This window comes from Mixophyes fleayi, chromosome 11 (genome assembly GCF_038048845.1).
Source record: "Mixophyes fleayi isolate aMixFle1 chromosome 11, aMixFle1.hap1, whole genome shotgun sequence".
NCBI classification, from domain to species: domain Eukaryota; kingdom Metazoa; phylum Chordata; class Amphibia; order Anura; family Limnodynastidae; genus Mixophyes; species Mixophyes fleayi.
Window position 1 is genome coordinate 64,429,700 of NC_134412.1, and position 18,376 is coordinate 64,448,075.

At 39.0% G+C, this 18,376-nt stretch overlaps 1 protein-coding gene across 1 annotated transcript; it reads right to left on the bottom strand.

The window, feature by feature from the left end:
• Positions 1-6,842: 6,842 nt before the first annotated feature.
• On the bottom strand, positions 6,843-17,257 carry LOC142107620 (indolethylamine N-methyltransferase-like). The gene is made up of 3 exons (XM_075191150.1): positions 17,014-17,257; positions 11,418-11,625; positions 6,843-9,537 (listed from the first exon to the last, which is right to left on the bottom strand). Exons 1-3 carry the CDS (start codon positions 17,165-17,167, stop codon positions 9,099-9,101), a joined length of 801 nt encoding a protein of 266 aa, XP_075047251.1. The 5' UTR covers positions 17,168-17,257; the 3' UTR covers positions 6,843-9,098.
• Between the last annotated feature and the right edge of the window lie 1,119 nt (positions 17,258-18,376).

The following is an 18,376-nucleotide window of genomic DNA, read 5'->3' on the forward strand; positions in this document are numbered from 1 at the left end:
CCCATGGCCCAGTTACATTTACTAGCATTCTTAACGACTGCAGAGGGCTACAGACATTCTGTCCCAGACTTTAGTACTGTAGCGAAGCCCCTGACAGATCTCACTAAGAAGAAACTCCCCAAAGTAGTTGACTGGACACCCGCTTGTGAGCTGGCATTTCAGTCGTTAAAGAAAGCCCTGGTTCATGCTCCAGTACTATTGGCACCTAATTATGACAAAGACTTTTTTGTGCAAACTGACGCATCACAGTATGGGCAGGAGCACTCTGTGGCTTATTTGAGCAGAAAACTGCTAAACCAAGAGGTGGGGTTTGCCACAATTGAGAAGGAATGTTTGGCCATTGTGTGGGCAGTGGATAAACTTTAACCTTATTTGTATGGACGACATTTTACTGTGGTGACTGATCATAATCCTTTTAAGTGGCAATAACACACCTCAGGGGAAAATGGCCGTTTGTTGCGCTGGAGCCTTGCACTTCAAATTTATGACTTTGACATAATTCACAAGCAAGGAAAGGCTCACAGCAATGCGGATGGACTGTCTCGGCTGGAAGAGCCAGATCCTCTGGGTCACCTCCGGTAACCCTAGTAGACTGCGGACCAGGAGCCAAATCATCGCACATGGCACGCTGGTTGCCGCATGGACAAGGTGGGAAGGAGTGTCACTGGATCAAGTATAAATAACTTATGGTATACATTTATTTAAAGGAAATAGCGCAGGGCGCTTATTTATATAATTGCACATGCACTTATTTTTAATATTGTGTATATTTTGGTAAGGGAAATGTTTATTTCTGAGACCAGGGTACAAAATTTGTTTTTTCTGTTTTAATCTTTCTAAAGCAAATGCCTATTTCTGATGTATATATCTGATACAATGGGCCTTTGTAGATGGAAGCCTTTTGTGTATTGTGATGTGGAAAAATGACTTGTTTTGGTTTGTGCTGTTCTGTGGGAATGTGTATTCTGAAGTAAGACCCCATATGTTAATTGGGTCTTTTGATGTGTGAGGTTTTACTTGGAGACAGGAAGGTTTAATTTAAAACGTGCTGCTACATTTCCTGCGTCTAAACCAAAGATGCAGGACATCACAGCGTTTCTAGAATTTCACAGAGAAGTGTAAATATTGTTAGCTTTGCAATTCATGTAAACCTATGTTTTAGTAAACAGTGTACATCCTGTTTCTGAAAATAGCCTGTGTCCAAATCTGTATAAAAAGCACTGTCCTGTACACTGAAATGTATCATTCTGATGTTCCATCTGACCTGACCACTGATACCTTTAATCAGTGGAACTGTCCTTGTCAGGTCACCTGAGCAATAAACATCACTCTGCTTCAAGACCATGCTTGACAGCTTCTTAAATATTGCTGTAATTCTGTGACCTGCAGATTAGACCCTAAATCTAATCCGTTCACCGACTGATTCTGAGGTTGGACCCAGCTCTCCAGTACCACCGCTCTGCCACTACCCTGCAGCTCTGGTCAGTGTGATAGGCCAGGGGGGATCCATCCACAGCAACCCTGATTCATAGTAAGAGGTCCGGAGTTACCAGCCGTAGTGTACCAGCACGGGAGTACACTAGCGTGACAGTTACCGAGAAGGAACGTGGTTCTGAGCACCATAAAGTAGCTCAGTGGTGGCAGCATTGTAAGCCCCTCCTACTGCGGAAAGAGGGCACATTTGGGATAACGTAAGGGAACGGTGGCAAAGTAAGCCCAGCCGGTTCCCAGCAACAACAGACAGGGTGGCATAAGCAATACCTTCTGTCACACCAGTATTGTTTTATTAATGTTTGCTCCCAATTGTAAAGCGCTACGGAATTTGCTGGCGCTATATAAATAAATGATAATGATGATGATGAATACATTACGCAAGTGCTCCCTGAGCCCAGTTCCAGATTCAGTCTTGTAGTCTGCAGTAAAGGAAGAGATGTAATACTGGCCCAGGGACTTCCTTATATACAGAATGAGTTAACAAAAAAACAGTGATAATGTCACAATGTACACAAAGATAAAATTAGGTTTTTCTACATTGGTCTAGGGGTCAACTCAGTCCAGTACAATGCAGATAATAGGTCAGTTCAAAGAATTCCTCACCAAAGGTGGGGGAAGCTTACTCCAACAGATGAGCACATGTCTTGCCTGAGGGATTTGACCTAATCCAGTTTAAACCAACCTATAAACATGTGCTGGCCACAGTATTCTAGAGTATCAATCTTATTTTATTCATAAATAGTGATCTCTAAATGTGATCGCTACTCTGTTAACACTGTATTTCTACTGGTGAAATGCAGTATGATAATACCAAACACCATACATTTCTTAGGACTTGAACCATAAATACATGTAATGTAAATTTATCTTTGCATAAATAACCTTTAAGTTTTACTAATAAGCTGATGTGAGTTGGAACTTTATTAAATGTGTACTATTTACAAACGTAAGTGTAAATGTAAGTGTTTGTGTGTTGTTTTTCTGTGCGATTGCGTTAGTTTCCCTGATATGACGTAGCGTACTGTTCGCAATCGCATGGAAAACTATTACAATTGATATTTGTTAACTTAGAATTACTTCATCCAATTATTCTACTTCCACAGTGAGAACATTTTAATATGATATAGACTATATAATAAAAAGGTAATATGTTATCTTCTCTATTCTCTTTGTTTCCTTCTGTGAGAAAAATACTTGTTCTGATCCAGGATTCTATTGTGGGGTTGAATGGCTTGAAATCTGGGGCAAGATGTATCAAGCTGCGTTGTATTTAGCAATTAGAAATTGCTCATATCCGCCACACATCTACGGCGCTTTTAAGAGCCAATCCATACATTTTATTACACTTTGTTTTTTGAGGGGCCAATTGAAAATTACCATTGATGTCTGGTGACCTGCAGCGGTTTTCATACAACACCAAAAGCATGAAATTGCCAGCATTTGTTTGTAAAGTGTGAATTTAAAAAAAATAAATCGTTTCTGATTGTTTCCAAGCTTAACATTGAAAACTTGCATGATTTTGACCTCACCAAAAACCTGTCTATTTCCTTATATTAGTGGGTAAGAGTTGCAGGAGCTAGAGTGAGAGTAGTGGAGAAAGCAGGAGATTGGTGAGTGTTGTCAAAAAGATAAGTGAATGTTGTATTTTGTGTACCTGCTGTATAGATTTGATTGTCTACCCCAGCGGTTCCCAAAGTGTGCGCCGCGGCTCCCTGGGGTGCCGCGGCACTGTTGCCCTCCAAAAAAAGGAAGAAGAAAAAAAAGAAAAAAACAACAACTTACCCATCCAGCGCCAGATCCTCCTCACTGTTCTCACTGACTGCCGGGCGTGACGTCATCACGTCCGACAGTGTCAGTGAGGAGCAGCAGAGAGGACATCAGGACAGAAGACGGCGGAACATGAAGAAAGAAGGTAAGTACAGGAACGGAGAGTGAAGGGGGACAGAGAGAGGTGCTGAAGGGGGGAGGGGGGGCAGAGAGAGACACTGAAGGAGGAGGACAGAGAGATGCAGAGAGAGACACTGAAGGAGGGGGACAGAGAGACACTGAAGGAGGAGGGCAGAGAGAGACATGGAAGGAGGAGGGCAGAGAGAGACACTGAAGGAGGAGGACAGAGAGACGCAGAGAGAGACACTGAAGGAGGGGGACAGAGAGACGCTGAAGGAGGGGGACAGAGAGACACTAAAGGGGGGGACAGAGAGACGCTGAAGGAGGGGGACAGAGAGACGCTGAAGGAGAGGGACAGAGAGACGCTGAAGGAATGGGACAGAGAGACGCTGAAGGATGGGGACAGAGAGAGATGCTGAAGGGGGGGACAAAGAGAAATGCTGAAGGGGGGACAGAGTGTGAGCTGATGAAGAGGGACACAGAGTGTGAAGAGGGGGACACAGAGTGTGAGCTGATGAAGAGGGGGACACAGTGTGAGATGGCGAATGTAATACAGAGTGATATGGTGAAGGGGCACAGTGATATGATAAAGGGGCACAATGTGATGGTGAAGGGGTCTAAATACATCTTACGTCATTTTGACCCAAATACTTAAAAAACGGGACTACCCGGTAATTATTTTTGCTTAGGGGTGCCTTGGAAAAATTATGGTGACCCTAAGGGTGCCTCGAGCTGAGAAAGTTTGGGAACCACTGGTCTACCCTTTTGTAGTCTGTCTATTTTGACTCTGTGCAATTAGTGTGTGAGTGTGGTGTGTGGCTTTTTTCAATCTGTGTTTGTCTGTTCTGTGTTAAAAGGAAGGAGGGGAGCAGTCTAGGGCCAGTGGGGAGGAGGAGAAAGATAGAGAGTAGCAAGTAGGTGAGTAGGTCATGATTTTTAGGAAGAGGCAGGGACTTCTGCTGTGAGTGGGAAGACTAAATCTGGGCGCAATGTGTGCTTCAGCTTTGAGGAAAATTGAGTGCTTGTGACAAGCATAGAGCTAGTACATGATAGGCTTTTGGGCATTCAAGCTGTAAAACTAGCATTTTTAAGAAATAAACAAATTTGATGTTCTGTATATTCTGCTATGAATGAGGTTGACCTTGTTAAGCGATCGATTGAGAATTGCCTCAACCACATATGAGATATTAAGAGTCAGTTGAAAAAATGTCAGATGACAGGAGAGCAACAGCAGAGTCTGTTAGTGACCCCAACTTGGTCATTGATTATACTTCCTTTGAGTAAATATCCAACAGCAGATACCACGAGAGATTATAGAAAGAAAACATGTCTGGGGCACGGATCCCTATTTCTCAACCTAAGGTTGGTGAGAAATGTCTACATTTAATGTTTAAAACCCTTTATACAAGCTTTGTAATCAATCATCATGTAAATGTCATACATTCTTGCACATTGAAGTCAGAGGCCTAACATTTAATGTGATAATGCCATGTGGAGTTCAAGTTTTTATTTCAAAATAATATTACAATAAAATATATTAATTAAGTATATTAATATCAATCATCTCCAATTTTTAAATCCATAGGCTCATCACAAACGTAGCCAACAACACCGACCGATGAGAAGTCATTAGATAATGTTCTGATAGGCTCAAAACTCCTTGTGGTCCTCCCCACAAATTGCTGCTTACAGGGACATTGTAAGCGATATATAGTATTTCACACATGATTTTTTTCTCTAATCATAAATCTCCTGCTATTATGAATTGATGCAAACTCTATGATTGCTTTAGTAGTATGGATCTTTGTATTTCTACATGCAAGATATTTATTGCAGAAATAAAGCCCTCCAACGCTGTTGTTGAGACAAGTGTTTAGAGGGGTGCGTGTTTTTTAGATTTTAGACCGTTTATTAGATTTCTGGATCTCTTAAACATGAGTTTGGGTTTAGCAGAAATGAATCCCTTTAATTTTTCATGGCATCCAAATGGCTACAGGTGCTTTGAAAATGTTGTGGGTTTGGATAAAAAAAATATTTACTCATTTTCTGGTATTTTGCCCAGGCATGACAATGCGCTTATCATGGGCATTAGGTAGTACCACTGGTGGTTGCCTTACTTGGACACAATCTTCATCATCATCATGCTCATTATCTTGTTCAAGTGCAAAACATGCATCATTTTCAGATTTACAATTATCACCCTAATTCTGATGTGCAAGTTTCAACGTAGCATTCTCAATTTATATGTATAAATCATCATCATTACTACTCATTCTCACATTTCCAATTGGTTAAGAATTTTTGGAAGGAGGTTTTCCAATAATTACAGTGTCAGAATCTGAAATGTCCCTTAGACTCTGCTTACCCTTAGACTCTGCTTACCCTTAGACTCTGCTTACCCTTAGACTCTGCTTACTCTGAGACTCTGCTTAGGAATCTGTGAACGCCCAATTTGTTCATCAGCCTCAGTGTTCTAGTCATGCACTGATGTGGCTGCTTTGGAGGTGACAGACCTACATTCTGAGCGAAAAGCATGGGAAGTTACAGCAGATGCTTGGCCATGTTGGGCACTCTACTTTTCAATGGGCATTTTAGTGCGTATAACAGAATGACTACTAGCAAAAAGAGGGTAGGGCTTGAACCTTTTCTCACCACTGCATGTGATGTATGAAATGTTAGCTATTTCATTTTTTTCTGACAAGTCTTCACGTTCATCAGTAGCTTTCCCTTATTACTTTGTTAACGTCAAATTATTAAAATTGCATGAAAGATCAATCTGAATCAATGTATATTTAGGATTATATCATATACAATGGAGTCTTATTTAAACGCCCATATTTGTGGTTAGTTGCTATCAGATCATACACTGTTGCGATCAGATCTGGTTTATTAATATTATTGTTTCATTGTGTATAAAATTAGACTTTATATAACATTATACTAAGTACACTTATGAAACTCTTTAATGGCAGGAGCCTGAAGGGAAATACTTGTTTAACCAATATTGGGTGGGAGATTGAGCAATTGATCACAGACATAGTTACCATGGAGAAAGACCTAAACCTCTAGAACAAAGAACTGAAGAGCATGGCCTATAGTGAACTGTGTAATTCAACTGTCCCTGGCTTTTGACCTATAGGAAAATGACCAGTGTAACTGTGACTGAAACTACCGTTATAAAATCGCCCCCCCCACCTCCCCCTACATCCTCTTGTGCAGAAATAACTCAGCTCTGCCCTTTGGACAGCTGAACATTTCATTCATGAAGCAGCCTATGGAATATCCTCTTAGAGTTTTAAACTATACACATTTTATTGCTTAGTCATTTTTCTCACAGGTTGTCCATAAAAATCTATTTTTCTACTTTTAATAAAATCATTGGTAATTTCAAGCGCGAATTTAACGAAAAACTCTTCCTGGCAGTCGTTTGCTTTGTGCAAAACATATGGGACTACAATGCATTTTCTAAGAATATGTAATTTTATTTGAGAAACAATATAGCATGGACAAATTCATTGCATTACACATAATATAGTGTTAGACATAATAAGTGCTTTGCACTTCATATTGCAAAGTGATATACTTAAATATAGCTAGTAGAGTCATAACTTTTTCTCTATTTTGAAATAAGTAGATCAAAGTTACATTTGTTAAAGTGGATACAACTTATAAAACAATAAAGAAGCCTTGGTTATATAAGTTTGTTATACAAATATATATGTAAATTAGGTATCAGTAATTAACTGTGTGATTGTTCATATTCTACTAATTAGGCATATTAGGCAATTGTAGCTAGAAAATAGACAGCATTTTGACTCAGTGGTTATAACTTCTGTCTCACAGCGCTGGGGTCATGAATTTCGTTTCCTGAGCAAGGCCTTATCTTTTTGGCAATTGCATGCTCTTTCTGTGGGTTTCATTTTCCTCCTACACTCCAAAAACATACTGGTAACTTAATTGGCTGCTGAAAAAATTAACCCTATTCTGTGTGTATATAAGTGTTAGGGAATTTAAACTCTAAGCTCCAATGGGGCTGCGCTTTGGAACTGGTGGCGCTATATAAATAAATGATAATGATGAATAGCAGCTTAAATGAATTTTTAAGGATCATTTATAAAGCTGCACATTTGTAGACCCTCACAGCAAGTCCAGTTTTGTGATGTGATGAGCCTACTTATCTGGTTAATAGCATGATTTAGCACATAATGATGGAGGCTGCAGGGATACAAAATCAGACCAGAGCATTCCTTTCTGAATGCAAGCTAGGCACAGAGATTTTATAAAACAGAACCTTATAGTTAAATGAGCTCCAAAGGATAGAGATTGCACATTTAGGGGGTGTTTCCATATTAGCTGATGGCCACAGTGCCTTCTCTCTCCCCCACCAAATGTTTCAGATCTTTCCACATCCTTTGCAGTTGGTAGCATTCCAGGGGAAATTTATTAAGGAATGTGCATTTTTATGTGCACAAACACCAATTAATTTTATACATTAAAATGTAGCAATGACAAAAGAAATCAAAAGCCTCATACACTCATGATATCTTAAGACATAAGCAAGGTTTCACCAAGCAGTATTTCAGCTAAAAAATTGAAAAGTTGTAACTAATGAAGAAGGTGGTCCAAATGAAGACATGATTTGAGTTTTAATTTGTTCAGGCATGTGCATTCTAATTTCAGAATCATTTGCAGTATAATATGCACTAATCCACTGTAGGAAACATACAAACTCTGTTGGACTTAAGTGTCGATTTCTTATTAGTCAGAGATCACAGCAATAGAAAATTTCCTATTGCATTGCAATTTCATCTGGGCAGCTGAGGTCTTACTGTTTGAGGTCGTACTTGCCTTCAAAAGCTGTGTGCAGAAAATCATCATCAGCTATTTATATAGCACCACTAATTCCGCAACGCTGTACAGAGAACTCACTCACATCAGTCCCTACCCCATTGAAGCTTACAGTCTAAGTTTCCTAACATACACATACAGATAGAGAGACTAGGAAATAATCAGCCCAGTTAAAAAGCATAGCAATGATCATGTTAAAATTTAGATTGAATTCATGATTATATTTAGTGTAGGACTGGCCAGAAGGGGAACACTTTGACATGAGTTGGTTATGGCATCTTAAAATAAATTTTGATTTCTAATTTGAAGGGCCATAATCCAGCACTATGAAAATGGATTGTTTCACTCAAGGATTTGTCAGATAAGAACTTCTCCTGTCTTTTTTAAAGTATGCTGGGTTTTATTAAGTTTCTTAATGTAATCCAAACTACTACACAATAAGTGCCTTCCTATCCCTTGTTCTCCTATCTTTGAAATAGGTCTATTACTGGTAGTTATCGGCCACACAGGAGAAGCCGTGACCACTTGTCAGATTTCTTGATATTCATTATTTATATTTGTCTTTTATCATGGTGGAAAGGGAGCAAAATTTAGGACTTTCTGATTTTTATACTCATAGATAGGCAAGGCGATGTAGCATAAGCCAGATGACAGAAGTATTTTAGTTCTCTAAAACCGTTTTTTACCATGCAGTTTATAATCTTGCAAATGGTCCACTAATCATATATATGGATAATATACACTCCTAAAAAGTTAATAGATCTATGTCTATGAATCATTTGTGAAATTTGAGATTCTTTCTTTTAATCAATAACTAAAGTTTAAAAAAGTGTTTAGTGATCATGTTTTGCCATTTTGCAAGGTTCCTCCTAGACATCTCGCACTTTGCGTGCAAGCACAAACAAGCTTGAGTCATGGTTACAGAGCTCAAATTGGTCTTTGTCATACTTTCTGGGGATGACCTCCAGATCCAGGATGTCAAATCCTGTCTCTGTAATAGCATTTCTCATGAACTCCTCAGTTAACACGAGACAGGAGAACCTCTTACCACCTGATAAGTAAGAGCTACAGTTTAGTACCTCAGTTAGGATTAGGTGTCCTCCTATTTTTATCAAAGAAGATACATTTTTAAGGACATTTCGGTAGGTTTCCAGATCACTACAAGCACACTCTAAGCACCCAAGAGACATGACACAGTCAACCTTGGGCAAAACCAATGGTTCTAAAGGGTTGCTTTTCAGAACATCACACTTCAGAGTTTCCTTCACTGTATCTCTCAGCTTCTTCCTCTTCTCTTGTATGCTTGTTCTGAAAAAGAAAATAACCTTATGTGAAGATAAACTTAATATAGACTGTTGTTAGTCCATTAGTTAAGAGACTGTTTTATGCATATATTATTGAACAAAAAGGCAATATATGTGACACATATCATAAATGTTAAATGGTGGCACAGTGGATGGCATTGCTGACTTGTAGCACTGGTGCATTGAGATCGATTCAGTGTGTGTGTGTGTGTGTGTGTGTGTGTGTGTGTGTCTGTGTGTCTGTGTCTGTCTCTTGAATGGAAATTAGATTTCAAGCTCCACTAGGGGAAGCGTCAGTTGTGAATAAATAAAAAAAATGTGCACAGTTCTGTGTAATTTGTTGGCACTATGTAAATGAACAGTATTGCAGTCTTTTTCTCAAGCTTATACCTTTACATTAGATATCTGGACTGTTTCCCAACTTCTGCCTTGCTCACTCTTATCTGAGTTATGGAGGTCCAATGCCTGGCTTCCCCTTCTCTGCAGTGTTAAGGTTCATTTTTCTATTAAATGCAAACTACAGAGGACCCATGTGTAGATAGGCTGCTGTCTGAGCCCAATAATATTAGTGCTTGAATCTATCATGTCATCAATCTAAAAAGGTTTGATGATAAGAGCAGGATGAAAAGCAAATATAGGACTCGGCTTGCAACCAATTTGCACATCAGAATCTCTGTTGTAGGGCCCAATAGAATTATGGACTCCATCAGCACAGAGTATGAACTGATATTAATCAGGTAATGTGGGCAAAGGAGGAGATAATTTTTCAACATTTCCACTAGTAAGGTAGTTTTGGCCTTTAAGCAGAGTGCTTGGGTCACTTCCTCAATTGTTCATAATATTATTTAATTGATTGAGAGCAATACATTTTAGATAATTAAACTTTTCTGTGAAAAGAAAACTAGTAAAACATTAACAACCTAATGTCTTCTAATATTAGTACCACTTGTGGCTTTATAATATATGTGCATGGAAGAAAAATCTACAGGTGTTGCTCAGCATCTCATAAGAACTTATAAACACCCCATATTTAAAAGTTTTAAAACAGGGCAGCCTAATATACCTAGCTTGAGATTGTAGGCACACATCCTTTGGCACCCTAAGCATTACCTCATACACAAGCCCCTTCATTTACAATAAGCATCCTCTAGTTTACCAATCTTGCTACAGAGTAGAATACACTATTATGCTACACAATGCAACCCCATCTCAGACAAATGTCTATGTTGATAATTTCTCATTCATTAATTTTGCTTTGCAGTTACAGGGAGGAGGGGGTTACATACATATTGGGATGGAAAGAGCTGCTTCTCAGCATCTGCTGCCCTTAGGTGCAGACCAACAGTGCATAATGTTAAATTATTCCATGTTTAAAAATCAGTGTGAAAGTTAAACATTTATTTTAGACAAATCACACATATTTTATTTGTGTCAAATAAATATGCTCCGTCTCTAAACAGCAAATAAGGAACAGCATTTGAAACAAGTTGTTTTCATGAGAAGAATGAGTCATACAAAAGAGATGTGCTTAAATTTTACACTTTAGCATCAACAGTACCTGGGTTGCACAAAAGTACATTTTACAAAAGTTGCTGCAGTATCATGTTAAATTGTCTACATGAAAAGTGACACCCAATATAGGAGGGACTAAATGTTTTAGGAATGTGCTTTTGGCAAAACATGAGCACATCTGGACAGTTACTGGGCTTGGAAAAATTTTGCCCTGATCCTTCTCATGAAATGTTGAGAGTTATGACATATGTGTATTTTGTAGGTACACATATATCTGTGCTGCCAGCATATAGTCGGGTGCATACTTGCAACCTGCTCACCCATTAAAGTTTACCCACAAAGTCACTGGTAATGTGAAATATCTTAATATACCCTTTTCCTTCCAGGTCACAGACTTTTTGTATCGCTTCTGTCCAGTCAAATGTTCCAGTCTCATTTCTCAGGCTTCTTTCGTAGTATTCGCGATTGCGATCAGTGTAGTCAGCTCCAATGATCTCCTCAAAGGATTCACAAGCTGAGAGATCCTGATAAATAGTGGGTCCATGGCCAATGTCAAGCAAAGACTTTCCCTTCACACCTCCTGTTTAAGAAATAAAAATGACATGTCATATAGTTAATTTATATAAAAAGAACCCAAAAGCCACAGCTCACCTGAGGAAAGGTGATGTATAAAACATTGCTCACTGTTTGTTTTGGAATGAATCTAGCACTGGAACCATGGGAGAAGGCTCTACAATTAGTGTGCCTATTAACATATGGGTGAAATTTACTTGATAGAAGGGCTGCACCTTGCACTCTGCTTGCTGGTTTGTGAAATAATTAATTTAATCTAGCAGAACCAGATATAAGTGTTGATTAGATAAACATTTGAAACGGATTTACTGTTCGCTAATATTTCTGCATCTGAATGAACAGTAGATTAATTGCAAAACATGTATGATAATGTCTGTATCAATCTGTATAGATTATATTTAGTGCATATGAATTCGTGTAGCACCAAAGAGCTGGAAGAATTTGTAGCAGGAGCAACAGCTTTCATGTTGACTTTGTAATGTATAGTAAACTCGAGATGCCACTATGATCCCTGGGTAGTATTTATGGTAGTCTATTATAAAGGCAGTGAGAAAAAAGACATAACAAACTTTCACCAATGATAAGCTGTCCATCTTCTAAGCCAATTTATCCTTTTATTTTACATGTTTTGCTTATGTTATGTCATATTTTTTAAATTATTTTTATAACCTGTAAACATTGTACTTTTTTAACATTAAATCTAACATTTAACAAGTGTTGTCATTATTGCTCTAAATGAATTAACTGCCAGTTTAGAAGAGGTTGATTGCTTGGCTGTGTTATCCCTTTAAATACCAGTGTGGGAAGTGTTAACTCTTTTAGCTATCAAAGCACAGAGTGTGCGCAATTGGGTAATTAAGTCATAGGCATACTATGGGCTTTATAAGTAGATGGTGGTAGCTGGGGAGAGGTGTGGAAGTGTGTTGGGGAAGGGGCCAGTTAAATCTGTAGCCTAAGGGATAGATGAGACAAGATTGAGACTGGAATCCTGTATGTTCCCTTACAGTAAACTTCCAAGTTACGAGTGCTAAAAGTACAGTTGGTGAAAGGTAAATGTAGTCAGGAGTGGTTTCCACACAAAATAGAGATGATATAATGTTAGACTATTTGGTAAGTTAGTGGATCAGGGGGCGGTCAGAGTCAGACCTCCCTGACAATGCTCATATATACATATTGAAGAATATTTAAAGAATATTAAAGAAGTCTGCTTGTAAAAGAGACGCTGATGGTCTTGAAATGTACACTATATGGAGACAAGTATTTGGCCACACCTGTTAATTTTGAATTGAAGTGTTTCAATCAGACCTGTTGCCAGAGGTGTATAAATTCAAGCACCTAGCCATGCAGTCTCCATTTGTAAACATTTGTTTTAAGAGCTCATTGGCATCAAGCATGGCACTGTGATAGGATCCCACCTTTGTAATAAGATGATTCTGGAATTTTCATCCCTGCTGGATTTTCCAAGGTCAACTGTATATTATTAGAAAGTGGAAGCGTTTAGGAACAACAGCAACTCAGCCACAAAGCAGAAGGCAATGTAAAATTACAGAGCGAGGTCAACAAATGATATGGTGCATGGTGCGGAAAAGTCGCTATTGCTCTGTTGATTCCATAGCTGAAGAATTCCAAACTTCCACTGGCATAAATGTAATCACGAAAACCATGCAGTGGGATCTTAATGGAATTCCAAGGTCGAGCAGCTGCAGGCGTGCCTCACATCAGCAAAACCAATGCCAAGCGACAGATGGAGTGGTATAAAGCTCATTGACATTGGACTGTGAAATGTGTTCTGTGGAGTGATAAATCATGCTTCTCTGTTTGGCAGTCAGATGGGTTAGTCTGGGTTTGGTGGATGCCGATAGAGTGTTACCTGCCTGACTGCGTTATGCAAACTTTGAAGCTTAGTGGAGGAGGGATAATGGTATTGGACTGTTTTTCAGGATTTGGGCTAGGCCCCTTATCTCCAGTGAAGGGTAATTGTAATGCTTCAGCAAAACAAGTCATTTTGGACAATGCTATGCTTCCAACTTTGTGACAACAGTTTGGGAAATGCCCTTTTCTATTCCAACATGATTGTGCCCAAGTGCACAAAGCAAGAACTACAAATACACGGTTTGATGAGTTTGGTGTGGAGGAACTTGACTGGCCGCACAGAGCCCTGACCTCATCCTCACTAAAAGCCTTTCGGATGAACTGAAACAGCAATTGTGGCCAAAATCAGTGCCTGACCTCATAAATGCTCTACAGAATGAATGGGAACAAATTCCCATAGAAACACTCCAACATCTTGTTGAAAGCCTTCCAAGAACAGTGGAAGCTGTTATTCTAGCAAAAGGGGGACCAACTCCATATTAAAGTATTTGTATTTGCATACAATATCATTACTGTCCCTGTTGGTGTAATGCTCAAGGGATACTGCTTGCCTTCTGCAGCTCCCATCTGCTAAGGACTATGTTTGGACTTTGCCATTATGTAAATCTGGCCTGCAGTTCTTCTCTTTCTCCAGAGGTGCTGCTGACCCACCTGTGTACATATCACCTCACTAACAGGTGTTAACTCCTTTGCTAATCTGCTCCCACACCTGTTCCCTGCCTTTAGAAGACTGCCTCTTCCAGTAATCCCACTAATCTGTGGCAGTTCATTGTTGTCTTTCCTGCTGCTGCTGATTCTCCAGAGTATTCTGTGTCTTGCTTCTCTCTGACATCCTGGTATTGATCCCTGCTTGTTTCTCAGTTTTGCTGCTATGTCACACCTTGTCACACTTTAGAATCTCTGATTGCATACAACAACATCCCCACACGCTGTCTTCCACGTAGCTTCGAAAGCACATTGCCACTCTCTCGAATGTCCTCAACCTAAATGACACATAACAGGATCAGTTGGCAGACTTCTCCTTGGGCACGACATGACGGTGCACTGGCAGTATTAACACCTCCAAGAAGGTATCCCCCCAACTCGCTCAGATCAGTAAACTTTTATTGGTTCACGAGAGTGGCAGACTTGCAGAATGCAAAGGCAAGACTTTGAACGAGATGCACATTGATCCAGACGGTGAGTTGGATATCTTGTGTCTGAAGTATGCTTTTGACTTTTACCTAGGTCATTTACACATCTTTTTATTGTTAGAACCAGTCCAGCTACAGAGCGACAGGTCAGATAATGAGCAATCCCAAGTGACATAGAGACAAGTTGTCAAGCGTTCATCCAACACTTCCACGTCAGAAGAGAGGTGGCGTGGTAATCAGGCAACAGGGGACCAGTGCCCAGTCAAGTCTTCCACTGGTAGGTGCAGCACACAGTTTCGTTTGGCAAAATCACTTTGGCTTCTCTGTATTTCAGAGGGTTGCAATAGACCGCTTTACTTCCTTTCAGGTTTTAGAGAAGTGTGGCAAAAAACCTGGGACAGAGAGGAGATCCAAGCTATGGATCTCCTCTCAGCACATGATGAGGTTTATCCAAATTTGCCTGGTGCCCAGCAATCGTGATTGTGTTGCGTTCCTTATGGCGGAACCATCCATACCGAAGGATTAGAACTGATCGGGAGTGAAATTCTACCTAAAAAACCACATAACAGCTTTAAAGTGGAATCAAACTTGTTGAAATGAGCTGTAACCTCTAGGGCTTGGTGTCAGTGTATTCAGGCATGAGGATGTCCATTTATTTATGTATGCGGGAATGTTGATGTCTTCAGACGGTCAAAATAAATAAAACTTTCCCCACCATGCAGTCTATGTCAGTACCTTAAACAAAGTTAAAATGTAAATCTCAAGTGGTGACTCTGGAGACAAACAGCTTATACACATGTCGATTTGATTGTTCTGTTGACTGGGCATTAGGAAAGGGTTGTCCTTATGTGCCATGTTCCAGACATGGGTCCTCATGATGCAATAAAGACAAGTGTGTGGGTCTGTTGGTGTGTGAGATTTATTTTATTTTTTTAAACAGATGAAAGACGTAGGTGTGATTATTTCTGGCAACTGTAAGTGAGTAAACAGTATAAGCAAACAACAAATAAGTATCACATTTCTAGGCTATTTTGGCAGCGGAATTGGTAGTAGAATTAGATGGGTGGGGTAGGAGAGTGCGAATATAAAGTTCTTGACAAGACTTACAGCTACATGCTAATCATGAAGGCTCTCTTTGCCTGTATACAGACTCCTTGAAAAAATGACAGGCAACAATTGCAACAGATGAACATCCTGGCACACAGATGTGCGTCACTTTGAAGGGCAACACTTAAATTCCTGCAGTTAAGGGGACAATGCAAGGAGCCGCCTGCTGTAGAATGTACAAACCTTCCTAAAAAACATTCTACAGCCGTCGTATCTTTGCATTGCCCCCTTAACAGCAGGAATGTAAGTGTCACCCTTCAAAATGACATACATCTGTGTGCTGGGATGGTCATCTCTCGCAATTGTTGCCAGGCAGTTTTTCAACAAGTCTGTATTTGCAGTATATCAGCAATGAGAGCCCACGCAATCAGCATGTCACTATAAGTCTTGTTGGAAATTTCTTAATCGCTGTAATGACTACCACCGATGTAGATATATTGGTTCCAATACACATATTTATCTTGGAGTATTCTATCAGTTTTGAAGATTGCTTTTAATAAGGTCTTAATGAAAGAAAAACATCCAAATAATAATCTAGAAATGGCACAAGGTCTTAAGCTCAAAAACTTACTATGAAAGACCTTAATGTGCACAAGTTGGAGGAATGGAAACTGGGATAGCTTGTACAGTCTACAGGAAATAAAAGAAAGGGTGTACTTGTGTGAAATATTAAAATATATAAAGAATTTAAAGAAAACACAGGAAATAAATATTTTAAAGTTAAGAGACACCATCTTAAATTGGTAGTGGTGGGGAACTCAAGAATAATGTTAGAATTTTTTTTATCTAAAAGTGTAATAGATGTTTTAAGCAAACTTCCAAACACAACTAGCAACAAGGGTTGTGCCTCTTTAAGCATTTTAATCACAAATTTCTAGCCCTTTACTATTCCTTATAAGTGGATGACTTACTACATCAGACTGTTACACTATCATTATCATCTATTTATTTAGCGCCACTAATTCTGCAGCGCTGCACAGAGAACTCACCCCCATCAGTCCCTGCCCCATTAGAGCTTACAGTCTAAATTCCCTAACACACATACACACAGAGACTAGGGTCAATTTGATTGCAGCTAATTAACCTACTAGTATGTTTTTTTTGGAGTGTGGGAGGAAACCAGAGCACATAAAGACAGATCAGTTCTAAAACTAAACAAGCATTAATACAAATAGAAAGCCAATGTTGTCTTTAATGCCATCAAAATATTATGCAACGTTTCAGTAATAAAAGTAGATTAAATATTTCCAAGATCAAGTCAAATGATAAAACAATGTACTTACTCAGAGCAAACGCCTCATGAAGCTTCTTCAATGCAAAATCTAGAAACCCATCAACCACCAGAATTCCTGACTTTGGGTTATAATAGGTATGTAAATATCCTTCTGGATCAAATATATCTTGATATGTATCTTTGTCTGTGAAATCTGTCTCCATTTTCTGTAGAGTTCTCAATAAAGAAAAAATAGGAACGTCTCAGTATGTCAGCCTGTAAATGTAGCTAAGGATATGTTTATATAAATGAGTTAACAGGCTACGAGTTTAATATCAGTAAAATTGGCATCTAGCCACATTTTTGAGTACAAACTGCATACATGCCTGAGAGATTTGCAATGCAATCAGATCTCTGAACTGGACAAGAGCCACTTTTTGTTAACGCTTTCTTAGTAAAAATGGTAGTTATCTATGGTGTAAATGATAGAAAGGCTAATAAAATATGTTAATTAAAAAGAGAACTCCATTCAAAATATATTACCATTCTACCCCCAAGATTGCATAATGGTGGTTGCCCCTGTCACCATAATAGTGCTTGAATAAGCCCTCAACTCTTCAGTCCTCTGGGTGCCTTATGTCCACTGCCTGATAGAAAGAGCTGGGATGCATTCAAACATTGTCAGAGGAGAGGATTCAATGAAACTAGTAACTAATTAGATTACCTTTGAACTTGTCCAATCAAGTGCTGCTACATTGATTCCCCCTTCTCCGACAAAATTTTAATTTCTCACTGTTCTCTCTATTAGGTACTGGTCATCCTAAAGCTCCTGTATGACTTAAACATTTGGGGGACAGAAGCACGTCTATGGAGGTAAGGGTGATGCTCCCAGGTGAGGAACAAACATTTTTTGCTACTCAAGAAGAACAAGCCCAGGGTAAAAAGCAACATTTGGTTATGCTATTATTGCATGATCTTGCAAACTATTAATTATTTAGACTAATTACTTGGCCAATTGCAGGACAGGAGTGTCTAACTCAACTAGAATAAATGTTAAATATATCAACGGGAGATAAACACATTCTAAAATATACTTTGCAAATGTATTTGACTTATGATTTTATCATCCCTTCTCACATAAAAACACCTTATTCATCATTCAGCATAACATATGGGGGCCTATGCAAAGTTGCACGCAATTTACCTGAAAATCTCTAAATTATGTTTATGAAAACTACGCAATTTATATAGTATGCAGAGCAGAAGGTATTTTAAGATAACTACAAGTATACATGATATGCCAAATGCATATATTTATGTAAGATGCCCTACAAGTCTGTATTGTAAAACACAACAATAAATAAAAAGAAAAAAAATGTCTCCCAAAAAAAGCAAAACCAGCACTATCACTATGATCTTATTGCCAAAAATGG

Coding starts and splice junctions, on each gene's coding strand:
- LOC142107620 (XM_075191150.1), bottom strand. CDS start 17,167: ATGGAGACAGATTTCACAGACAAAGATACATATCAAGATATATTTGAT. Junction 11,626..17,013: donor TCATGAGGCGTTTGCTCTGA/GTAAGTACATTG, acceptor TTTCTTAAACAG/GAGGTGTGAAGGGAAAGTCT. Junction 9,538..11,417: donor TGTGACCTGGAAGGAAAAGG/GTATATTAAGAT, acceptor TTTCTTTTTCAG/AACAAGCATACAAGAGAAGA.